Raw genomic sequence first — 19,507 nt, 5'->3', positions numbered from 1 at the left:
TTGTGAAGAAATTTGATTTATTTTCTTTTTAGAAAAACAAAAAACAAACACATTCATTTCAAAACAAATTTTCTTCTTTCAGCACCCCAGAGTAAACATGATAGACAACACACGATGACCTTCATCTACATTGTCGGCAGCATTGCATAGAGCATAAAACTGCAACTACAAGCCATGTATGCAATAATTCACCCTGAACACAGCAATAGTATCTTTTTGAGCATTGCAAACAACAGTAATCAATTTTCAATCATTTTAATCAATCCTTTATTCTGTTATTACAAATTCATTTCTTGAACATTTAAAGCGGTTTTAGAAATGGTTAAAAATAACCAAGAGCTATTTCCCAAGTCTTGCCACTGATATTGATATTTCTGTTTTGCAAAAAACACAATAGTAGGCAACATATTTGTGCAGAATATGCCCCTCAAGCAATAATCACAAGCAAACTCCATTTACACCAGTGGTTAAGAGCATATCAGGATTCCAAGTCAACCAGCTATTATGCAGTTTGCAAATGAAAGCTGCCAGAGGCCTCTAGCATTCTCACCTCCTCTGAGATTAGTGACCAGCAGGGGCCATTATCCCATTTTGTTCAACCCATACTCCAAATATCAGCTCTTTGCGACTGAGCACGGTTTTGCAGCATTGCTAATCATCATCGCTATTTAATAGAGGTGGCCCGACATCACTCATGATGGCAATGGCCTTTTTTCCACTCTGCTGTACATGGTCTTCATTCATCCTCTCCAATGCTTCAATCTACAAGGAAAATAATCATACAACTGCTCAAATAACTGCAGAAGCCTCACAATGAATGGCATGTCTACAATCCATACTGTATTTTGCACAAAGGACCACTCAAACTTTTATCCTCTTCTTGATAGTTCAGTTTGTTGTATAGAATTGTACAACTTTAAAGATCAATAATACATCTATGACAATGACAGAACAAGAGATGACATGTAGATAAACATTGCTTAATAGACAAACCTGCACCGATACCCCCAAACCAATGTACCGTAATGGGTTTATTAAACTACACCGGCCATAGGTGCAGGCCATATCACCTGCGTGGTACCTTTTGATCCTACCCTACTCAAGATATTGGAGGAAATCCCAATGTCAACATATTAAAGGGTCTATACACTACAGACCCATTAACTAGTTGATCTCACCTGGGCGAGGAACTCTGCCTCATTGTCAGCATTGATCTGAAGGCCAGACACAGCGTTGAAGAGATCATGAACATTCATTGTGTCAGCTACACCAGCTTTCTGGAAGAACTGTTTATCAGAAAGGCAAAAAGTATTTTAAACGACATGAAAAAAAATCAGATCTCAAAGAAGTTTAGATGTTCATGGTCAACTGTCCAACCAAAGCAGAATATGTTATGGAGTAGTAAGCAAATTACTAGTCACACAAAAAGACACCAGTTATCTTTTTAACCAAGAACTGTATTTATTAACTGTGAATGGTTGTATAGATGTTTACTGTAGATGCTTATTCGTATGACTAGGTGGTTCTTCATAGATGTTAAAAACAAGCAAATTCATGGGTTCCATAGACTTAACGAGACACTATGCTAACATCAGTGCTAATGTGACAGTCTACATGGACCATTATGTTCAGCTCAATTTGTGTCAGATACAGTAAAGCAAGGGTGACCAAAGAGAGACCAGCTAGGTCAGCGTACATAAACGGCTAAATCACCTGCTACATTAGTTTATTAGGCTAGTCATGAACTCCAACAAAGTGACTTGGCTAACCAGCCAGCACTGAAATATGGCAGTGACAGTGTTAGCTAAAGTCAACTAATTAACTAGGTAGCCTATAGTTACACTTTTAAAAGTAGTTTGCGATCTACCTCACTAGCGAGCGGACTGACTGATATGGGATATTTCATTACGCATGAAATTGGAGAACATGCAATATCGCGAACAGGGTAATATGCAAATACCATGTTGATGGCAAACAACTGGCTACTCCTTAAGATTTGACTGAAGAATTGCATTTCATACAGCAGAATTATCGTTAAAGTGGAAAACAATTATGCCAACTATACTTTTAAATCACACATCGGTTTTGCATACTAGCTATAAAAACAAAACCTTCAATTGAGAGAACTCAACCAAGAATTTACTATCATTCATTCATTATCTTAACCCGCTTATCCTGAACAGGGTCGCAGGGGGGCTGGAGCCTATCCCAGCATACATTGGGCGAAAGGCAGGAATACACCCCGGACAGGTTGCCTGTCCATCGCAGGGCACATGCACCATTCACTCACACACTCATACCCACGGGCAATTTAGATTCTCCAATCAGCCTAACCTGCATGTCTTTGGACTGTGGGAGGAAACCGGAGTACCCGGAGGAAACCCACGCGAACACGGGGAGAACATGCAAACTCCACACACAGAGGCTGACCGGGATTCGAACCCAGGACCTCCTTGCTGTGAGGCCGCAGTGCTACCCACTGCACAATCCGTGGCGCCCTAATTTACTATCAATGAATGGCAAAATACCACTTTTTGCCAGTAGATGACATCAGTGTATAAGAAATGGGATTTTCTTTAGTTAGCTAGTGGGCCGAATACATTCTTTAACGCAAGTTCTCAGCCAAGGGTTTTATAAAGGTATTAATTGAACCTCCTGGTGTAAAAACTAAGGACATTAATCACAGCAGGCTGAGATTAGTGTTAGGGCTGATTTAATATCCTGTCTTTTGAGGCTTTCAGCAAATGCAAACATTTCACTTAAAATGTTTTTTGTGATTAATATGTACAATCCTTGTTCCCTTTAATCAGAATTAAAAACATGGTATGTATAAAAATAATACTCATGGACGTTTTTGAAATCATTAAAATGTATCATTTTAAAGTACAACTTAAATACTTATGTTTCATGTCTAGTACTCAAAATCATGAAATATGATTAGGAATCCATTAAATATATTCCGCACTTGCGGTTGCGGGCTGAGAGGATTCATACCGTAGACACATTCCTGCAGTCTCGGAACAGGAACTCCAGTCCATGGGGGTGGGTAGGTTCCACCGACTGACTCACATCAATAACCCACACCTGCAACAGATTGCAGCAATCATATGCATGTGGTATTATCATTTCGAGGCAGAAACTACACTTCATGCACCAAGTTTTTAGCAACCATTTCAAAGGATTGAGCTTGCACCAAAGAAGAAACAGTCAATTTACTTCCTCTAGCATGGCAATTACCAAATTACCATGGCAATTTTTTAATCCTAAACTAGATCAATGTCGTAAACAGAGTCCTACCTTCCCCTCATGCCACAGCATGTTGTACTCACTAAGGTCAGCATGAACAAGGTTACATTCTTGATATAACTGCTGCATCATCTAGGAAAAAACACACACACAAAGGGTTCATATCAGACGGAAAGAAACATACAGTATCTACACTGCAGTGAAAAAGTACACCCTTCCAGATTTCTTCTATTATTGCATATGTCACACTGAATGGTTTTCTATCTTTAGACAAACACCCATACAATGTGAAAAAGTAACATTAGTTATAGCTATAGCTTTCCTTTCCTTTCCTTTCCAGACACACGTGTCTGCATTTTTATACATAAGACTATGCATAAAAAGGGCTGTAATTCCTACATGGTTTACCCAATATAGATGTAAAAAGCCTCAAACTAAAGCAGTCAGCACAGTGATTGTTTTAATTCAAGTTTGTTTGCTGGAGTACAGAGCAAAAAATTATGGACTGCACTGGAGGTGCATTCATTTCATTCCAATTCAATATCAATTTAATACTGAACTGAGATACTTACTCACTAATGAATTACTATGTTGAAGGTACTTACATGTAGCACCTGGTAGTAGGCGCCCTTCATATCCTCACTGCCCAGCTTGACCTCCTTCAGTTTAGGTGCTGGCACATGGTTCTGGCCAATAAAAGACATCACCAAGATGTGCTTCTTCAGAATGACCACCTCAGGGCAAAGAATTCCTGCATTCTTCATCCTGAGCAGGAATATCAAACAATCAGTTTGGTCATACATTTCTTCACACAGACTTACTACTTACTGATGTTCAGGTCCCCTTGCAGAGAAGAAAACGTGACATGAAGTTAAAATAAAATCTTAATTTGGTTTTCTCCTAAAAAAAAAAACCCCAAAAAAACATCACTCAACAAACTGGAACTAAACCTACATCAGCACTGCAGCTTACCGGAGAATCACATTTATATATATATATATATATATTTTTTTAATACACTCAGTGAGCACTTTTTTAGGAATTTATATTTACTTATTTTTTAGACACAAGTCTTCTGCTGCTGTTGCCTATCCACTTAGAGGTTTGCTTTGAGCAGATAAAATATTTCCGTCGCCTTCAGAATTCATTGTTCTACTTCTGTATGCAGTCACAACGTTGATCAATAAAAATGAGCCCACAACACACACTGCTGCATATTGTCCTTTCCCCTTTCTATCCTAACTACAGTATGAATAAAAGACCCACAGACTAGATGGGACAGGTGAATATAGATGATCTTCTAGCATGTCTCTCACCTGGCCAGGTTGTGCATCTCCTTCTCGGCCCACATGCGAATGACCTTGCGTGGGTTCAACTTGCTGAAGCGGTCCTTGAAGCGGTAGTCATCCTTGATGTACTTGTCTCGGTTCTTGAATTCATTCAGGGTTGTCTTGAACACCTTAAGAACACACTCTTCAGGGACAGCCTTGTCCTCCATACTGCCAGAAGAGAAGTGGAACACTGAGTGAGATCGCGTAAAATGCACACAATTTAAAATAGCTTTAACTCTAAGTCCCAAGAGTGCCATCTTGAACATACCTTCTGAATCAATCAAAATGACTGCTATACTATTGTTTTGAGCCCCTATTAAAACCAAAACTTGGGATTTGGGCAGAGCAACTTCATATTAGGCTTGGGACTGAAAAGGTTCAATGGTAAATGTACTGCATTTATATAGCACTTTAATCCAAAGCACTTTACAAATCTCATGCTTTTCAGTACCTCATAACCATTATCATTGAATATACAAACTAATCAGGTGTAATATTAACTACTTTTAAATTGACACTATACTCGCACAATGACCTTCCAACTAAATGCTTGTTTTAAACTTAAATCTTTATAATAGAATTCAGAGCAACTAAAAATAGCAGATCTCTCACCTTCCTCCATCGGCATGGAAGACCACCGACTCCTTCCCTGTGCTAATACAGCCATTGATATTCTCCAGAATTCCAGCATTCACCATCTTGTACATGAGCAGACGGGTCTTGGGATCCACTGCTTGTTCCTAAAGAAATAAATTAAATAGCCTAAAAAGCCACTTCCTGATGTTTTTTGTTTTTTTTCTCAGTAATAGCTGCTGTAGCTTTGGCACTTTTGAAATGCCCAACAAGGCGTCTGCCCACAGCACTGTTTCGACAGATTGGATCTTGTTTCAGAGCCACATTTAAGCAAAACTGTAATGTGTGCCCCGCACATTACCCCAGGACAGGTTATCAGACAGCAGTTGAGCGCATTAATATCACCATATTAAGGGCATTGTGTACGACTGCGACTCACTTTTCTGCAGGAATCTCAAATTCCTCCATTACTTCAGAGTGACACTGCAATGTTAGCAGCTGTGTGGCTCACCTCCAACAGTTTTGTTTCAAACACGAATTAATGTAGTCGCCAATCTCCAGAAATGAAGTGTGCAGTGACTCATGTAACCCTCCATCTGGTTAGAGGTAAAGTGGACTGCTGTACAACTTCAAATGTTTCTTCAAAACTTTAGTTGTGTTGTACTTGCTTGTTATGCTGTGCATTACAGTGTCACGTTTGGGAGCCCTGGCTCAAGGAATTTGTTTGAAACCTTCACCACTGACTATGTGCATAAATATCATGGTAGGTACTGGCGTTCATGATCACATCTATTTTAACAGGACCTTGTACAACCCACCATATTTCAAAATGCATGGGATCTATTTTTACATAAGTTTCACCACATGCAGTACCATGTACAAAACAAAGAGCTTACAAGATTTTCATTTTCATTTCAAAATTAGACTTGAATGTAATTCACTGCAATTGCAATCCCCCTGCTTATAAAAGTACACATATCATATAATTCAATACTAAGTGTTTATAGACAATTTAATACAGTTTAAAGCATTTTTAATCATAATTAACCTGGTGAAACCAAAATGTAGTCTATAAAAATAACCTTTAATAAAAGCTCAGATCTGCACTTGTACCACATGCAAATTGTAAATTAAAATTTTATAGGAACCGTTTATGATCACCTCAAACATAATGTGACTTATTGCAGCAGAACAGTGCACACTCTCTGAAGTCACATTTCACAGAAGTGAAACATTTTACAATTGAGCCTCTCTCCTACCCTACTGAATTGAGGGAAGGAAGCGTCTGCATTATTCCAAGTGGCATTTAAGGGGCTACAGTAATAATGCGCGTCAAAAATTCAAATGTTTCATTACGTTTTTCTGTTCAGTGGAGATTGAGTGCAGCAACATAGGCCTATTCCTGAAACAATTATTCTAATTTGTTAACCAAATATTTTTTTAGTTAAGAGAAATATTGGAAAATCTCATTCGGTTTTATTACATTTGGTGGCGGAGTGCAACAGCCAACATAGGGCTATTTGTGAAACAATTATTAATTATTTTGCAAGTTAAGCAAAATGTTGGTAAATCTAATTTTATTTGTGTAGCTTACATATATTTAATAATTTAAGAGACAATAATAACCCCATAATGCTGCTTACCTATAATTTGTTATCCTGATTTTGTATTTTTTAACATTTCTTTATGCGTTTTCCCTGTTAAATCATGAAATGATTTGCTTAAAATGACCACAAGCCTATCAAAACAGCTGACATGGTCATTGAAATTGTTATTTTTTAAAATTTTTATTTTTTTTAAATGACAAAATCTAAGTGAAGGCCATTATGTTAAAGATTATGGGAGTAATCTTTGGGAGTAGATTGTGGGCGGTCTGTAGCGTAGTGGTTCAGGTACATGAGTGGGATCGATCCCAGGGGTAGCCACAATAAGATCCGCACAGCCGTGCCCTTGAGCAAGGCCCTTAATCCTACATTGCTCCAGGGGAGGATTGTCTCCTCCTTAGTCTAATCAACTGTAAGTTGCTCTGGATAAGAGCATTAATGTAATTAATGTAATGTAATAACAACATTTGGGTTAGGCTGCATCTGCTGTCACCTCAAGAATCTATGCATCTTGATGTATGATCAGGTTCAGAAGCAAAATTGTTGGGCTGAGGATTAAAAGTTAGGCTTGACCAACAGCTTCCTCTCACTCTTTGTACTGCTTACCGCGGTGGAGTGCTCCTTCTTCTCGTGCACACGGGCACTGCGGCGCTGCTCGCTATAGCAATGTTGTTTTAAGGCGTTGTAGACCTGATTTGATAACTTCAGGTCCATCCCGATGCCATCGCCCACCTGAACCTCAGGAGCAAACTGGGGGAGTGAAGGAGACAGTAAAAATACAAACTTGATCTTATGCCAGTACAAATATAATCTAACTATCTAACTAATGATCAAATGACTAGTGGCTATCAAAATTACACTAATGTGTCCAATTTTTTAATTAAAATATTTGCTCACCTCAAAGACCAAAGTGTAATTGGGCTTGAAAATAACATACTCTGTGAAGCTCTTCACATTTTCACTTGTCACTTAGCCAGCTAATGCACTTGCCACTTAATTTGCCACATAACTTGTAACCATCTTCTCAAAGTAACAAAGGCTGCTTTTAAACTGAAAAGCATTCCTTAATTTTTCAAAATAACTGCTTCAGAGAATGAAATACATCATCGCTTGACAAACACACAGACCTCTGAAACGGCTTACACACTGATGGATAGGAGCACATCTTTGCTCAGAACACTATCATGGATTTAGAGTAGAGACTTAATTCGAGCAAGCAGTGAGAAGCAAAAGAGAGGTACAAAAGGGAATTGAAAAGTATCAACACTTGCAACAATGCATAAACCTTCCGGGAGAGGTGCGTAAACTATTTCTGAAATAAAGAGATGGGTAAATAGTGTTTACATGCCTTTACCCTCCGCTACACCCATGCTTAAATGTGTTACTGTTATGCACTCAGTGATTTAGGTAGACCTGTACACCAGCTTGTTAATGCAAATATTTAAACAGCCAATCATGTGGCAGCAATTAAATGCATGCAAGTATGCAGACATGGTCAAGAGGTTCAGCCGTTTTTCAGACCAAATGTCAGAATAGGAAGGAAATGTGATTTAAATGTTTTTGACCGCGGAATGATTGCTGGTGCCAGACTTGAGTTGGCTTGAGTATCTCAGAAACTGCCGATCACCTGGGATTTTCATGCACAACAGTCTCCAAAGTTTGCAGACAATGAACAGCAAACTAAAAACATCCAGTGAACAGCAGTTCTGCAGGCAGAAACGCCTTCTTAATGAGAGGTCAGAGGAGAAGGGCCAGACAGGTCAAAGCTGACAGGAAGATGACAGTAACGCAAATAACCACACATTACAACAGTGGTATGCAGAAGAGCATCTCTGAACACACATTACATTACATTAATGGCATTTGGCAGAAGCTCTTATCCAGAGTGATACCCATAACCAGGGATAAGTGCGCTGAAAGACCCTAGAGGGAAGTACAATTTCAACTGCTATCTGTACAACAAAGATAAGGACCAGGGCCTTTTTTTTTTCTTTTTTTTTTTTAAACGAACAAACAAATAAACAAACAAACAACAAAGCAAAAGTGACCAAACTTAGCTATCCAAATACTGCTTACCTAGCCAACTAAAACACAACATGTCAAACCTCTAAGTGGATAGGCTTCAGCAGCAGAAGACAAATAAGACAAATAAATAAGTCTAATAAATGCCTAATAAAGTGCTCACTGAGTGTGTATCATAGGTAATGAACAAATTGTTCAATAGCACAGCCATTATAAAGAACAGCTATAACATTTTAACTCATTAACTGCCTTAGGTTCCCGCAATTCAGCCTCATAATGGCGTCCTTGACTTTGACTTTGCCAACTCCATTCCTCATGTTGATATACTTCAATAACTCAAAAAGCATTCAAAAACCTAGAATCAAGATTAGATATAAAAACATTTGTCCAAAACATTGTGGAGGGCACTGCAAATAGATATTACCCAATGGAGAAAATTGATGGCAGTACCGGTGGCAGAAGACTAGAAAGAATATGATACAGAAGAAATGCCAGGAAAACATAAAAAGCAGCAAAATCTCATGTATTGCAATTATTCAGTCAGCCAGGGTGCCAAACAGTGGATAGCATCAGCTGATTAAATCATGTGCGTTGGCGAATCAAGCTCACATTCTCCATGCGCGCCGTGTTTTTCCTGCCGCACACCACCTCATCGTGCTTGGTAGTGATGTTCTTTCCTTTTCCAACAAATCCCTTCCGTGGAGCAGTCATGGGCTTATCTGGGTGACCAAACATAAAAATTAAAAATATATATATATACACATTTCCAACATTGTTTCAAACATATAAAATAGCGTGCAGTTTCTCTGATGGTTCCATTACCAGCGCGGTAGGGGTCATGGCGAGTGTCCTGCCAATCCACTTCATCCTCAGAACAGTCGCTGTCAAAGGGGTGGACCATCCGATAATTCTCAAAAGAGATTGACACTGCAATACAGAGAAGAGGGGTTTATCAATCCTCTAAACTGATATGGGACAGAATTGCATCCCTTCCATGCTACTAACATTAAAGAGGACCAGTAGCTGTACACTGGCTATATGCCTGTACACATTTTGTCCCGGTCAAGAAAGAATCAACACTGCTCTGTCCCTCTGAGCTGCCACAGGCCAGGATTTTCCACCCACGACCTGCAATACACATAATACTGTCTACAGATCCCATGTTTTTGCCTCATTATTTAAATATAAAATGTGGTTAAAATTTGCTTACCACATAGCCTGAATGAAACAGTCATAACAGTCCACTACAGGTATAATCGCAGTACCATTCACGTGGGTAATGATATTGCTGTGAAGGTATGACAATGTTTTATGATACTGTCATCTCATACAGATATAAATTGCATAAATACAATCATACTGTAGGAATATTCCTGATACTTAGTTAAAACTTTACTTTCAAATTTATATTACTATTTTACGGTTTGTATTTTTCTGTTGCCCTTAATTTTTTTTTTTTTTTTCCCATTGTGCCAGGTTTATTTTCAATCAATCATGTACTGCTGAAGAAACACTGCTACAACCCTGCCCCCCGGCAGCCAAAAGGTTGATTGACAGGTCTTCGTCAAGCCGCATCATCTTGAGCCCTGGACTGTGATTTCCAGGGCACTTGTATGCTGCAATCCTCCCTGCAGTGGCCCTCCACCTACCCTCAGAGCGGCAGCCCAGTTTTGCAGTTACCTCATGTTCTGATCATACTCAAATCTGGACCAGGACAGAAACTCCGGCACTCAGTGTGCAACTGAACTGAACCAAAGTGCCTTAACCATGCGCCACTGCGGCAATTCTCATTAAGAGTATACTGAAACAAACAAAGTCCTTTTTTCCTAGTTCCAGTATAAGTATTAAAGTCATATTTATTTAGAATAATATAAAGGTGAACATTCATGAAAAGAATTTGTCATTTAGTTGACAGTTGATTAGACTAAGCAGGGGACATTCGCCCCTGGAGCAATGTGGGGCCTTGCCCAACAGCTGAACCACCAACCTTCCAGGTCCCAGGCATGTACCTTAGCCACTAGGCTACAGACTGCCCCTACCCCCAGAATGAAGAAAGGTTATTCATGAATTACGTGACTTCAAGTCACAATCTTTCCATGTGAGAAAATATTTGCAATCTCACCTTTACTGTCCCCATTGAATTTCTTCTCCTCTCTACGTAACTGTGTGTCAAACTCTCGGTCGAACTCCATCTGCAACATCTGTGCAAGCATCAGGTCACTGGCGGTATCTGCATCCTCGCCCATAAAGAGAGTCTCGCTCACACTGCAACCACAGGAAATATTACAAACATTAATTTATGCATTAGAATTAATTAGCTGGACTAGCAGTGCATTTCAATGAATTAACACTTTCAGGATAAAAACTATGCAACACATAGTTTACGCTTTCAGCTATCCTCAGATGGCAACAGGTCGAGAAGATCCTAAAAAATAAGTAATCACAATAATACTATCTTGTATACATTCATTAAGGTCCATTGATTGATTTTTTTTGTTAAATACCAAACCCCCATCAACAAGTCAAACGCATTCCAGAATTTCACATGCCAGTCACAATTCAAAATCATACTTATTTATTGTTTATAAGCATACGGAATAATAATAAAAAATGTAGAATGTATTTAGATGCTCACCAATATAAAATGGGACCATGTCACTGAAAATGCCCTCTATTGTGTTGTCAACTGTGTTTTCACTGTCTTCCTCAGAAATATTCACTCAGATGAGAGATTCCTTGGAACTCCTCCAAAGGAAGTCCTCTATTTGGACGTAGGCATAGCAAAATACACTGTTTTAAAACGTCAACCTTTTTTGCTATAAAATCTCAAGAACAGTTTTTGCTGTGTTGTTTTATTCAAGCCTAACAAATTAGGTCATTAACTAAAAAGCTTTTTAGTTGTTGCTTCAATAATGTGCCCACGGTCGGTTCATTGATGACCTGAAGTTATACTGAATTCTCTTACACACGGACGGTAACGCATTTTCACTGCAACTTGCACTGCCTTTGAGTTACCTGCCCACCTACAGTATGGTGTGAGACAAAGTATTAAATCTTGTTCCCATTTTTTTCCCTTCCTATGACACAGTATATACACCATTGGGAAATTATGGGCATACTAATAAAGTGAAAATTAAATCATAAAATTGTGAGGCAAATGGAATGTGTCATTTCAACTGACTTGGGGCATGTGGGGAAGGAGCTGCACTCTTGGTCCAGCTGCTTGGCCAGCTCCTCACTCATGACATCAGACAGGGAACAGGGTGCCCCCACTTGGTTAGGTGCGCCCCAAGGACTCTGAAGAAGAAACACACGTACGTGACAGTTTTCATTTTATTAGGCTTTAAAAAAGTAAGCATCTTCGCTAATGCAATAGCCCCAGTGAAGTGGATTTCTTATGCTTTGCTTAAAAAAATATTAAAGCACTGAACCAATATGAAGTATTGGTAGCTGCTAGATTAATTAGTCAGGTTTTGCGACCTTCCACTTGCCACTGTTCCACTTTTTCAGAACAGAGTCATGCGATTTCAGCTAACTACTTCAAGTTAGTCTACTGTGCATCAATTAAAAGCGTATACCATTATAGTCATTGATCTACAGTCACTTATTTTAATAATTCCCTGACATGCCTCTGTGAGCACCTGCAGCTTTATCCATTTTCTACTTTCTTTCGGATCTCTCGCAGTTTTATTCATCATTTTATTTTGTTTTTAGTTAATTATTTTATTTGTCACATGCTGCCGGCTAAGATAGACTAAAGTTACCTGTACTAACGTCAGCAATTAAATTGCGAGTTAGCGAAAAGTTAGCGAGCAGGCAGTTAGCGTCGCGACAGAATCGTAACCGTAGCTAGCTAGATACCTTACCGGAGGCAGTGAAACGTCAACATATGAGTGCAAGGTTCACAGCCATACAACTTGCCAGTTAAGGGCAGCAAAGTTATATGAGGAAGCAAACTATGTTGGCTGACTAAAATTAATTGAAAGTGAAAATCAAGCGAGCTAACTTTGGGTTGGTGACTTTACCTTACCTAACGTTAACTAGCTCGACTAACGACACGTTACGTAACCAAAGAATGTAAGTTAACTACGTCAGTGGTTCCCAAACCCGTATTCGATGCTGTTAAGAGTGAGGTTAACTGATCGGTTCATAATTGGGTAACTTAGTTGAACATGTGTTTAATTTCATTTGTCATTTATTTCCTTGAATGTATCAACACAGTGCAGGTTTGCCTTGTTATCGCTTGCTTTGCCTTTGAATTCTTCATTATCTTCCAAATGGTTAGGTTTGGTGGCCAGCTGTCAACACATTCACCAATTAGGAGCCTACTGATTAACGTCTTAAATTTGATCAGTTAAAAATAATTTACCACTTTTTATGCTATCATTATGTAAGATGTATGCATTGTTTGGAATATAGCATGATAAGCACAATATGAACACGGGGATCTTATTCTTCATAACGTAAGCTATCTGACAAAATTTACGAAGGTTAACTCCCTCTAAACATTAAAAGCACCTAATTAATACAAAATAAATTGGATTGGATTGTTTAAAATTGGATTACAATTGTGGAAGGAACGAAAACCAGCATACACAGGGGTACTCCATGACCGAGTTTGGGAACCACTGTACGTACTACTAGTACGTCCTAGTAACTTGGCTAGCTAGGCCCTATGTTGGACTAAATAGAAAATATAGATAGCTAAACAGTACATTAACGTTACCTTTGTTTCTTTGGCAGCGATTCCAACTTGATCCATGGTTGAAACTGACAAAATCGCCTTGTACGTTACTGACAAATAAAGTGAGCTATATAGCTAATTAACTCAACAATAACCAAGTGCCGTCGCTGGCTTACAGTTGACGCTAACTTTACTTGCACTAACTAGCTAGAAACGTTTCTTGAAGATTGTCAGAACGAATAAACTTCTTTTTTAAATACGTTTTTTCAAACACTTGGTGATAAGTGTGAGACAAAATATATAGCTATAATAAAATGTGATAAAATTAGGAAATCTCTAGAGATTATGCCAAAGGCAAATAATACAAATAGCTAACTAGCTAGCTAACGTTGTGCCTAGTAACCACTAGCTGCGTGAAGTTGGCAAATGTTGCTGGCCACAATTGGAGACTTCCGGTTCGCATTTATCAAAATAAAAGTTCGGTGAATAAAATTATTTATGAACTGTAATTTTGTCAATTTTAATTGTTAAATTAATACAGTTGGATATGATTGTGATGTATTTGCAGAGAATATACAATTGTGCATAAATTTCAATAAAAACTGTTTGCCACCTGTTGTTGCTGTCTGTCAGGTGTGGTATGGGCATGCATTGCCATAGACTGTCAGTTGCCACCCAGCTCATTTGCATAGCTCATAACTCAAAAACTAGAAATTGTTTCAAAATGAAAGGGGGTATACATTTGTTAGCTGGACCCATATCTTTAATATGAAACAGTCCTTTCTGCAAAATCTTGTTCCGAGCAATTGTTGCTGTGTTTCTAGTGTGGGGAGGCCATACGTTGCCATAGACTGTCAATTCACAAGCAGCTCATTTGCATAGCTGATAACTCAAAAACTATGAATTGTTTCAAAATGAAAGGGGGTATACATTTGTTAGCTGGACCCATATCTTTAATATTAAACAGTCCTTTCTGCAAATCCTGTTCCGAGCAATTGTTGCTGTGTTTCTAGTGTGGGGTGGCCATACGTTGCCATAGACTGTCAATTGCCACCCAGCTCATTTGCATAGCTGATAACTCAAAAACTATAAATTGTTTCAAAATGAAAGGGGGTATACATTTGTTAGCTGTACCCATATCTTTAATATTCTATAGTTCTTTCTGTGAAATCCTGTTCCGAGCAATTGTTGCTGTGTTTCTAGTGTGGAGAGGCCATACATTGCCATAGACTGTCAATTGCCACCCAACTCATTTGCATAGCTGATAATTCAAAAACTATGAATTGTTTCAAAATGAAAGGGGGTATACATTTGTTAGCTGGACCCTTATCTCTAATATTCTATAGTCCTTTCTGCAAAATCCTGTTCACAGCAATTGTTGCTGTGTGTCAGGTGCAGGGTGGGCATTCATTGCTATAGACTGTCAATTCACATGCTGCTCATTATAGATCTATATACCCAGGGATAAACCCAAACCATGCAACTTTACAATGAAATTAAAGTCAAATCAACTTTATTTGTGTTGCACATTTCACGCTATATTTGTCAGTACATGCTTTAGAGCAGTGCTTCTCAATCAGGAATTTATTAATTGATTTATTTAATTTAGGGCATTTTTGGTGGTATGATTGGTTCAGTTATTAAATTCGTTGTTTCAGTTTCTGGTTACAACAAAAACCTTCCGGCAAGACTAGAGTTGAGAAACACAGCTTTAGCGCAAGCCCCAGCCTTTCCCCCCACAAAAGCAAGCCTAGGGCAACAGTGGCAAGGAAAAACTTCCAAGGTGGAGAAGGAAGAAACCTTGGGAGGAACCAGACTTAAGTGGGGGGCCCATTCTCCTCTGGCTGGCTTACGGGTGACAATGATGGTCAGATAAAACAATTAACAATTAATTATGAACAATTTGTTCATGTGATGGGTTTTGAATGTGTGTGAGATTGGCAGGGTGCAGATGAAGGAGGTTGCGGTCCTGGGGCAGTATGTGGGGGGTGTCTCAGCGCTGCAGTATGATTGTGATGAAGACAAGGGGGAAAAAAATGACAATATGGCAGTGGGAAGTAAGTAGGGACACAAATGGGACTTGGAAACAAACCGAGGCCTTAATTGTAAGGAGGATTTACTGTTGGGCTAATTCTAATGAGTATTTAATTTTAAGTTAAGTCATCCAGGACAACCTTTCGCATTTTACTTGGACTGCAATTTAACTGATTACTATCAAGTATTATACTTTTTGAAAACACAAACGTAAAGTCCAAAGCTGCTCCCATCTAACTGACCTGGAAAGGAAGGACATTGGTGAGCATATTCAAAAACAAAATTTACTGGATGTAGTTTTCCTGTAATGCCAAAATACTGTAAAGATAAATAGAGTGAGAGACGGTCAAGAACTGCTAATAAAGATGAGTTGTGGTGCTTCAGTGAATCCATTAATATTGCTTTTAAAAATATTTTTCCCTCTAATATCCTGCAATGTTCCATTGTAATATGAATCATGGTCCAATGTAACAAATCTAAATTCACTGGAACAAGGACAAATTTAAATCTCCACCAATTTCTTTTTAAATTTGGTAAATTTGGCAAGACCTCAATTGTCTTGCAGTACAAACTATACAGTTCCTGGCTAACAAATAGTTGCAGTAGAGGGGACTGCAAGAATTATTTTTTCGGGTACTGTTCTGATTTAAAATGACAGGTATGTGTTTATAATGGAATCATTTAGCCAATTGTTTCCAGGATTTCACAGAAAGGACTGTAGAATATTAAAGACATGGGTATATAGAGTAAATGTATACCCCCTTTCATTTAGAAACAATTTATAGTTTTTGAGTTATCAGCTATGCAAATGAGCTGGGTGGCAACTGACAGTCTATGGCAACGTATGGCCTCCCCACACTAGAAACACAGCAACAATTGCTCGGAACAGGATTTTCCAGAAAGGACTGTTTCATATTAAAGATATGGGTCCAGCTAACAAATGTATACCCCCTTTCATTTTGAAACAATTCATAGTTTTTGAGTTATCAGCTATGCAAATGAGTTGGGTGGCAATTGACAGTCTATGGCAATGTATGGCCTCCCCACACTAGAAACACAGCAACAATTACTCGGAACAGGATTTTGCAGAAAGGACTATAGAATATTAAAGATAAAGGTCCAGCTAACAAATGTATACCCCCTTTCATTTTGAAACAATTCATAGTTTTTGAGTTATCAGCTATGCAAATGAGTTGGGTGGCAATTGACAGTCTATGGCAATGTATGGCCTCCCCCACACTAGAAACACAGCAACAATTGCTCGGAACAGGATTTTGCAGAAAGGACTGTAGAATATTAAAGATATGGGTCCAACTAACAAATGTATACCCCCTTTCATTTTGAAACAATTCATAGTTTTTGAGTTATCAGCTATGCAAATGAGCTGGGTGGCAATTGACAGTCTATGGCAACGTATGGCCTCCCCACACTAGAAACACAGCAACAATTGCTCGGAACAGGATTTTGCAGAAAGGACTGTTTAATATTAAAGATAAGGGTCCAGCTAACAAATGTATACCCCCTTTCATTTTGAAACAATTTATAGTTTTTGAGTTATGAGCTATGCAAATGAGCTGGGTGGCAATTGACAGTCTATGGCAACGTATGGCCTCCCCACACTAGAAACACAGCAACAATTGCTCGGAACAGGATTTTGCAGAAAGGACTGTAGAATATTAAAGATAAGGGTCCAGCTAACAAATGTATACCCCCTTTCATTTTGAAACAATTTCTAGTTTTTGAGTTATGAGCTATGCAAATGAGCTGCTTGTGAATTGACAGTCAATGGCATTGCATGCCCTTACCACACTGTAAATACAGCAACAATTGCTCGGAACATGATTTTAGATAATAAATGTATAATTTTATATATATTATACATAGATTTAATGTATGCCCCTTCATATTTGGCAACTTTTTTTTCAAACAGTAAGCAGGTATGCAAATGAGCAGTTATTGAACCGACAGGGTCAAGCAATTTATGCTTGGCCTACAATATAGTCACTAGTCAAATAGCAAGCTAGTTCCTTGCTGACTTTTGTAAGTTCTATCAGCAATGAATTTAAACAATGGTAATTTTGAGGAAGCGCAGCAAACGCGGTAACTATGTTCTCATTATTTAACGTTACTCAGCAGCTCTTATTTTGACGGAAAATCACAGGAAGTTGAAACCGGAACTTCTGTACAGGAAGTCTAATTGTTGCCAACTTCACGGAGCTGTAACCACTGATACGGCTGTAGCGCTAACGTTAGCACTTCTTCTTCTTCGAATAGAATTTCCGGCAGTTTCACGTAGTGAAGCGTATTACTGCCCTCGACTGTCAGGAAAGAGTAGTGTGTCCTTGCTTGTTGGTCATGTCTAGATTCAGAGAGAAAGCAGTCGCAGAATCATTTCAGGCAAGAAAGATGATGATTTTATCAACATTCCAGCATTCCATAGTCATTTGCAAGACTAAATTTTGTTAAAAGGCTTCAAAGGAGTCTGTTTCCTAAGCCGTGTAGCTAGGCTAAGTTACCTCTCCCACTGGGATTCTCAATGAGTTTGTGGCCATATCTACCTCGTTGCGTGTGAGCTAGCTACAGTATGTTTGGCTACATGGTCACTACGGGCCAGTCAGAGAAAGGAGAGAAAATTCACGTGTTCTGTGATTTCATCTGTGCCAGTTCCGTTTTTCCACGCGATTGATTAAATAATGGGATTTGTGTGAATATCGGTAAAATGTATGGGTTACATAAACACGGTAACTAATGTAAAACCCCACGCTAATCCAATGACGGAATTTAGCGGGGGCCGAAGGGGGTTTTGCGTGCTTGTCCTTCTGGCGTTGCTGGGAGAACATTAGTAGGGTTAATTATTATCCTCCGTATAAGAACAGAGCACAATTATGTTTAAGAATATACTGGGTCCGTTGCCATGGGTCGGATATGGATTGACCTGCCCCATATCCCGTTTATAGCTGGCCAGAAACGGATCAGTACAATTCTTAATATTCTCCGTTCTCAAACGGGGCCGTATTGTACGCTTAGTGGTTACTATAGTTTTACTTGTTTATCTGACTCTGACTTGTTTATCTAAATATAATTTAGAAATATGGGTTTGCAACTTACGCGGACCTCGGGAGTGATTACATTCGACTTGTACCTGCGCCACCATTACTCAATATATACTCCCGGGATTAGCATTACTCCTGAAATCTCAGTTCTGTGGAGAACTCAGAGGCTGAGAGTCCAGTCAACACAATACATCCAAACCTGCCATGATAGTTGCGAGCCCAGGTCGGCGTAGCATTAACTGGGCTCCTTAGAGCTAATTTGGCAGGAACCAGCGCCGTAACGCCCAAGGGTTCCCTTCGCACCAAATCACAAGAGCCGTGCGTCACCCGACCCTTTAAGGGACAGAAATTGCTGGCCTCACAGCTTAGAACTACCACAGGTGTACCGCCCCGCCGATCGGTCGGTCGGTCTTTGGCCACCATTTCCCCCTGCGTATTCAGTTTTAATTTAGGCTGATAAGGTACAAGATGAATTAGAGTCATGGAGATCCCGCAAGTTACAAACAAAATAGTTTATTCGCAGACAGGTAGGTTATTAGCTTTAGAATATCACAATCAAGTACAAAATACACAAATTAAGAATAGAGAAAGAGTAAATAATCTGCTTGGACTACACACAAACACAGAGTATAAAATATGCCGTGTGGAAAGTCGAATACGATCTTCCGTTGCTACACATACATGCATATACATACACAAGACATGTTGTGTGGGAAGTCGAATACGATCTTCCTGATACTTACATACACGTACAATATGCTGTGTGGGAAGTCGAATACGATCTTCCCAGATTGGTCTGTCTCCCTTGCTTTTATGCCAAATCATACGTTTGGAACCAGGCGGCAGTGCCATAAATCAACCTGGAGGGGTGGTCACATCTGGAATTTAGACCCCCACCGTTGGGGGTTGTTGAGTAGGGAAAATGAGATGATTACCAAGAGAGGACGTGTAGGTTTTCCC

At 39.1% G+C, this 19,507-nt stretch overlaps 1 protein-coding gene across 4 annotated transcripts; it reads right to left on the bottom strand.

The window, feature by feature from the left end:
* On the bottom strand, window positions 1-13,882 carry riok3 (RIO kinase 3 (yeast)). 4 transcript variants are annotated; one of them, XM_061238769.1, is made up of 13 exons: window positions 13,503-13,882; window positions 11,958-12,073; window positions 10,899-11,041; window positions 9,599-9,703; window positions 9,386-9,495; window positions 7,361-7,504; window positions 5,190-5,317; window positions 4,563-4,745; window positions 3,852-4,011; window positions 3,298-3,378; window positions 2,995-3,084; window positions 1,179-1,286; window positions 1-762 (listed from the first exon to the last, which is right to left on the bottom strand). In XM_061238769.1, exons 1-13 carry the CDS (start codon window positions 13,536-13,538, stop codon window positions 652-654), a joined length of 1,515 nt encoding a protein of 504 aa, XP_061094753.1. In that variant the 5' UTR covers window positions 13,539-13,882; the 3' UTR covers window positions 1-651. The 4 variants fall into 4 exon arrangements, with proteins under 4 accessions (XP_061094753.1, XP_061094754.1, XP_061094756.1 ...); XM_061238770.1 differs by having other exon boundaries at window positions 9,425-9,495; XM_061238772.1 differs by lacking the exon at window positions 13,503-13,882 and adding an exon at window positions 12,807-12,926.
* Window positions 13,883-19,507: the final 5,625 nt, after the last annotated feature.

Source organism: Conger conger, chromosome 4 (genome assembly GCF_963514075.1).
Source record: "Conger conger chromosome 4, fConCon1.1, whole genome shotgun sequence".
Lineage (NCBI taxonomy): Eukaryota > Metazoa > Chordata > Actinopteri > Anguilliformes > Congridae > Conger > Conger conger.
This window is presented reverse-complemented; position numbering and strand designations above follow the sequence as displayed.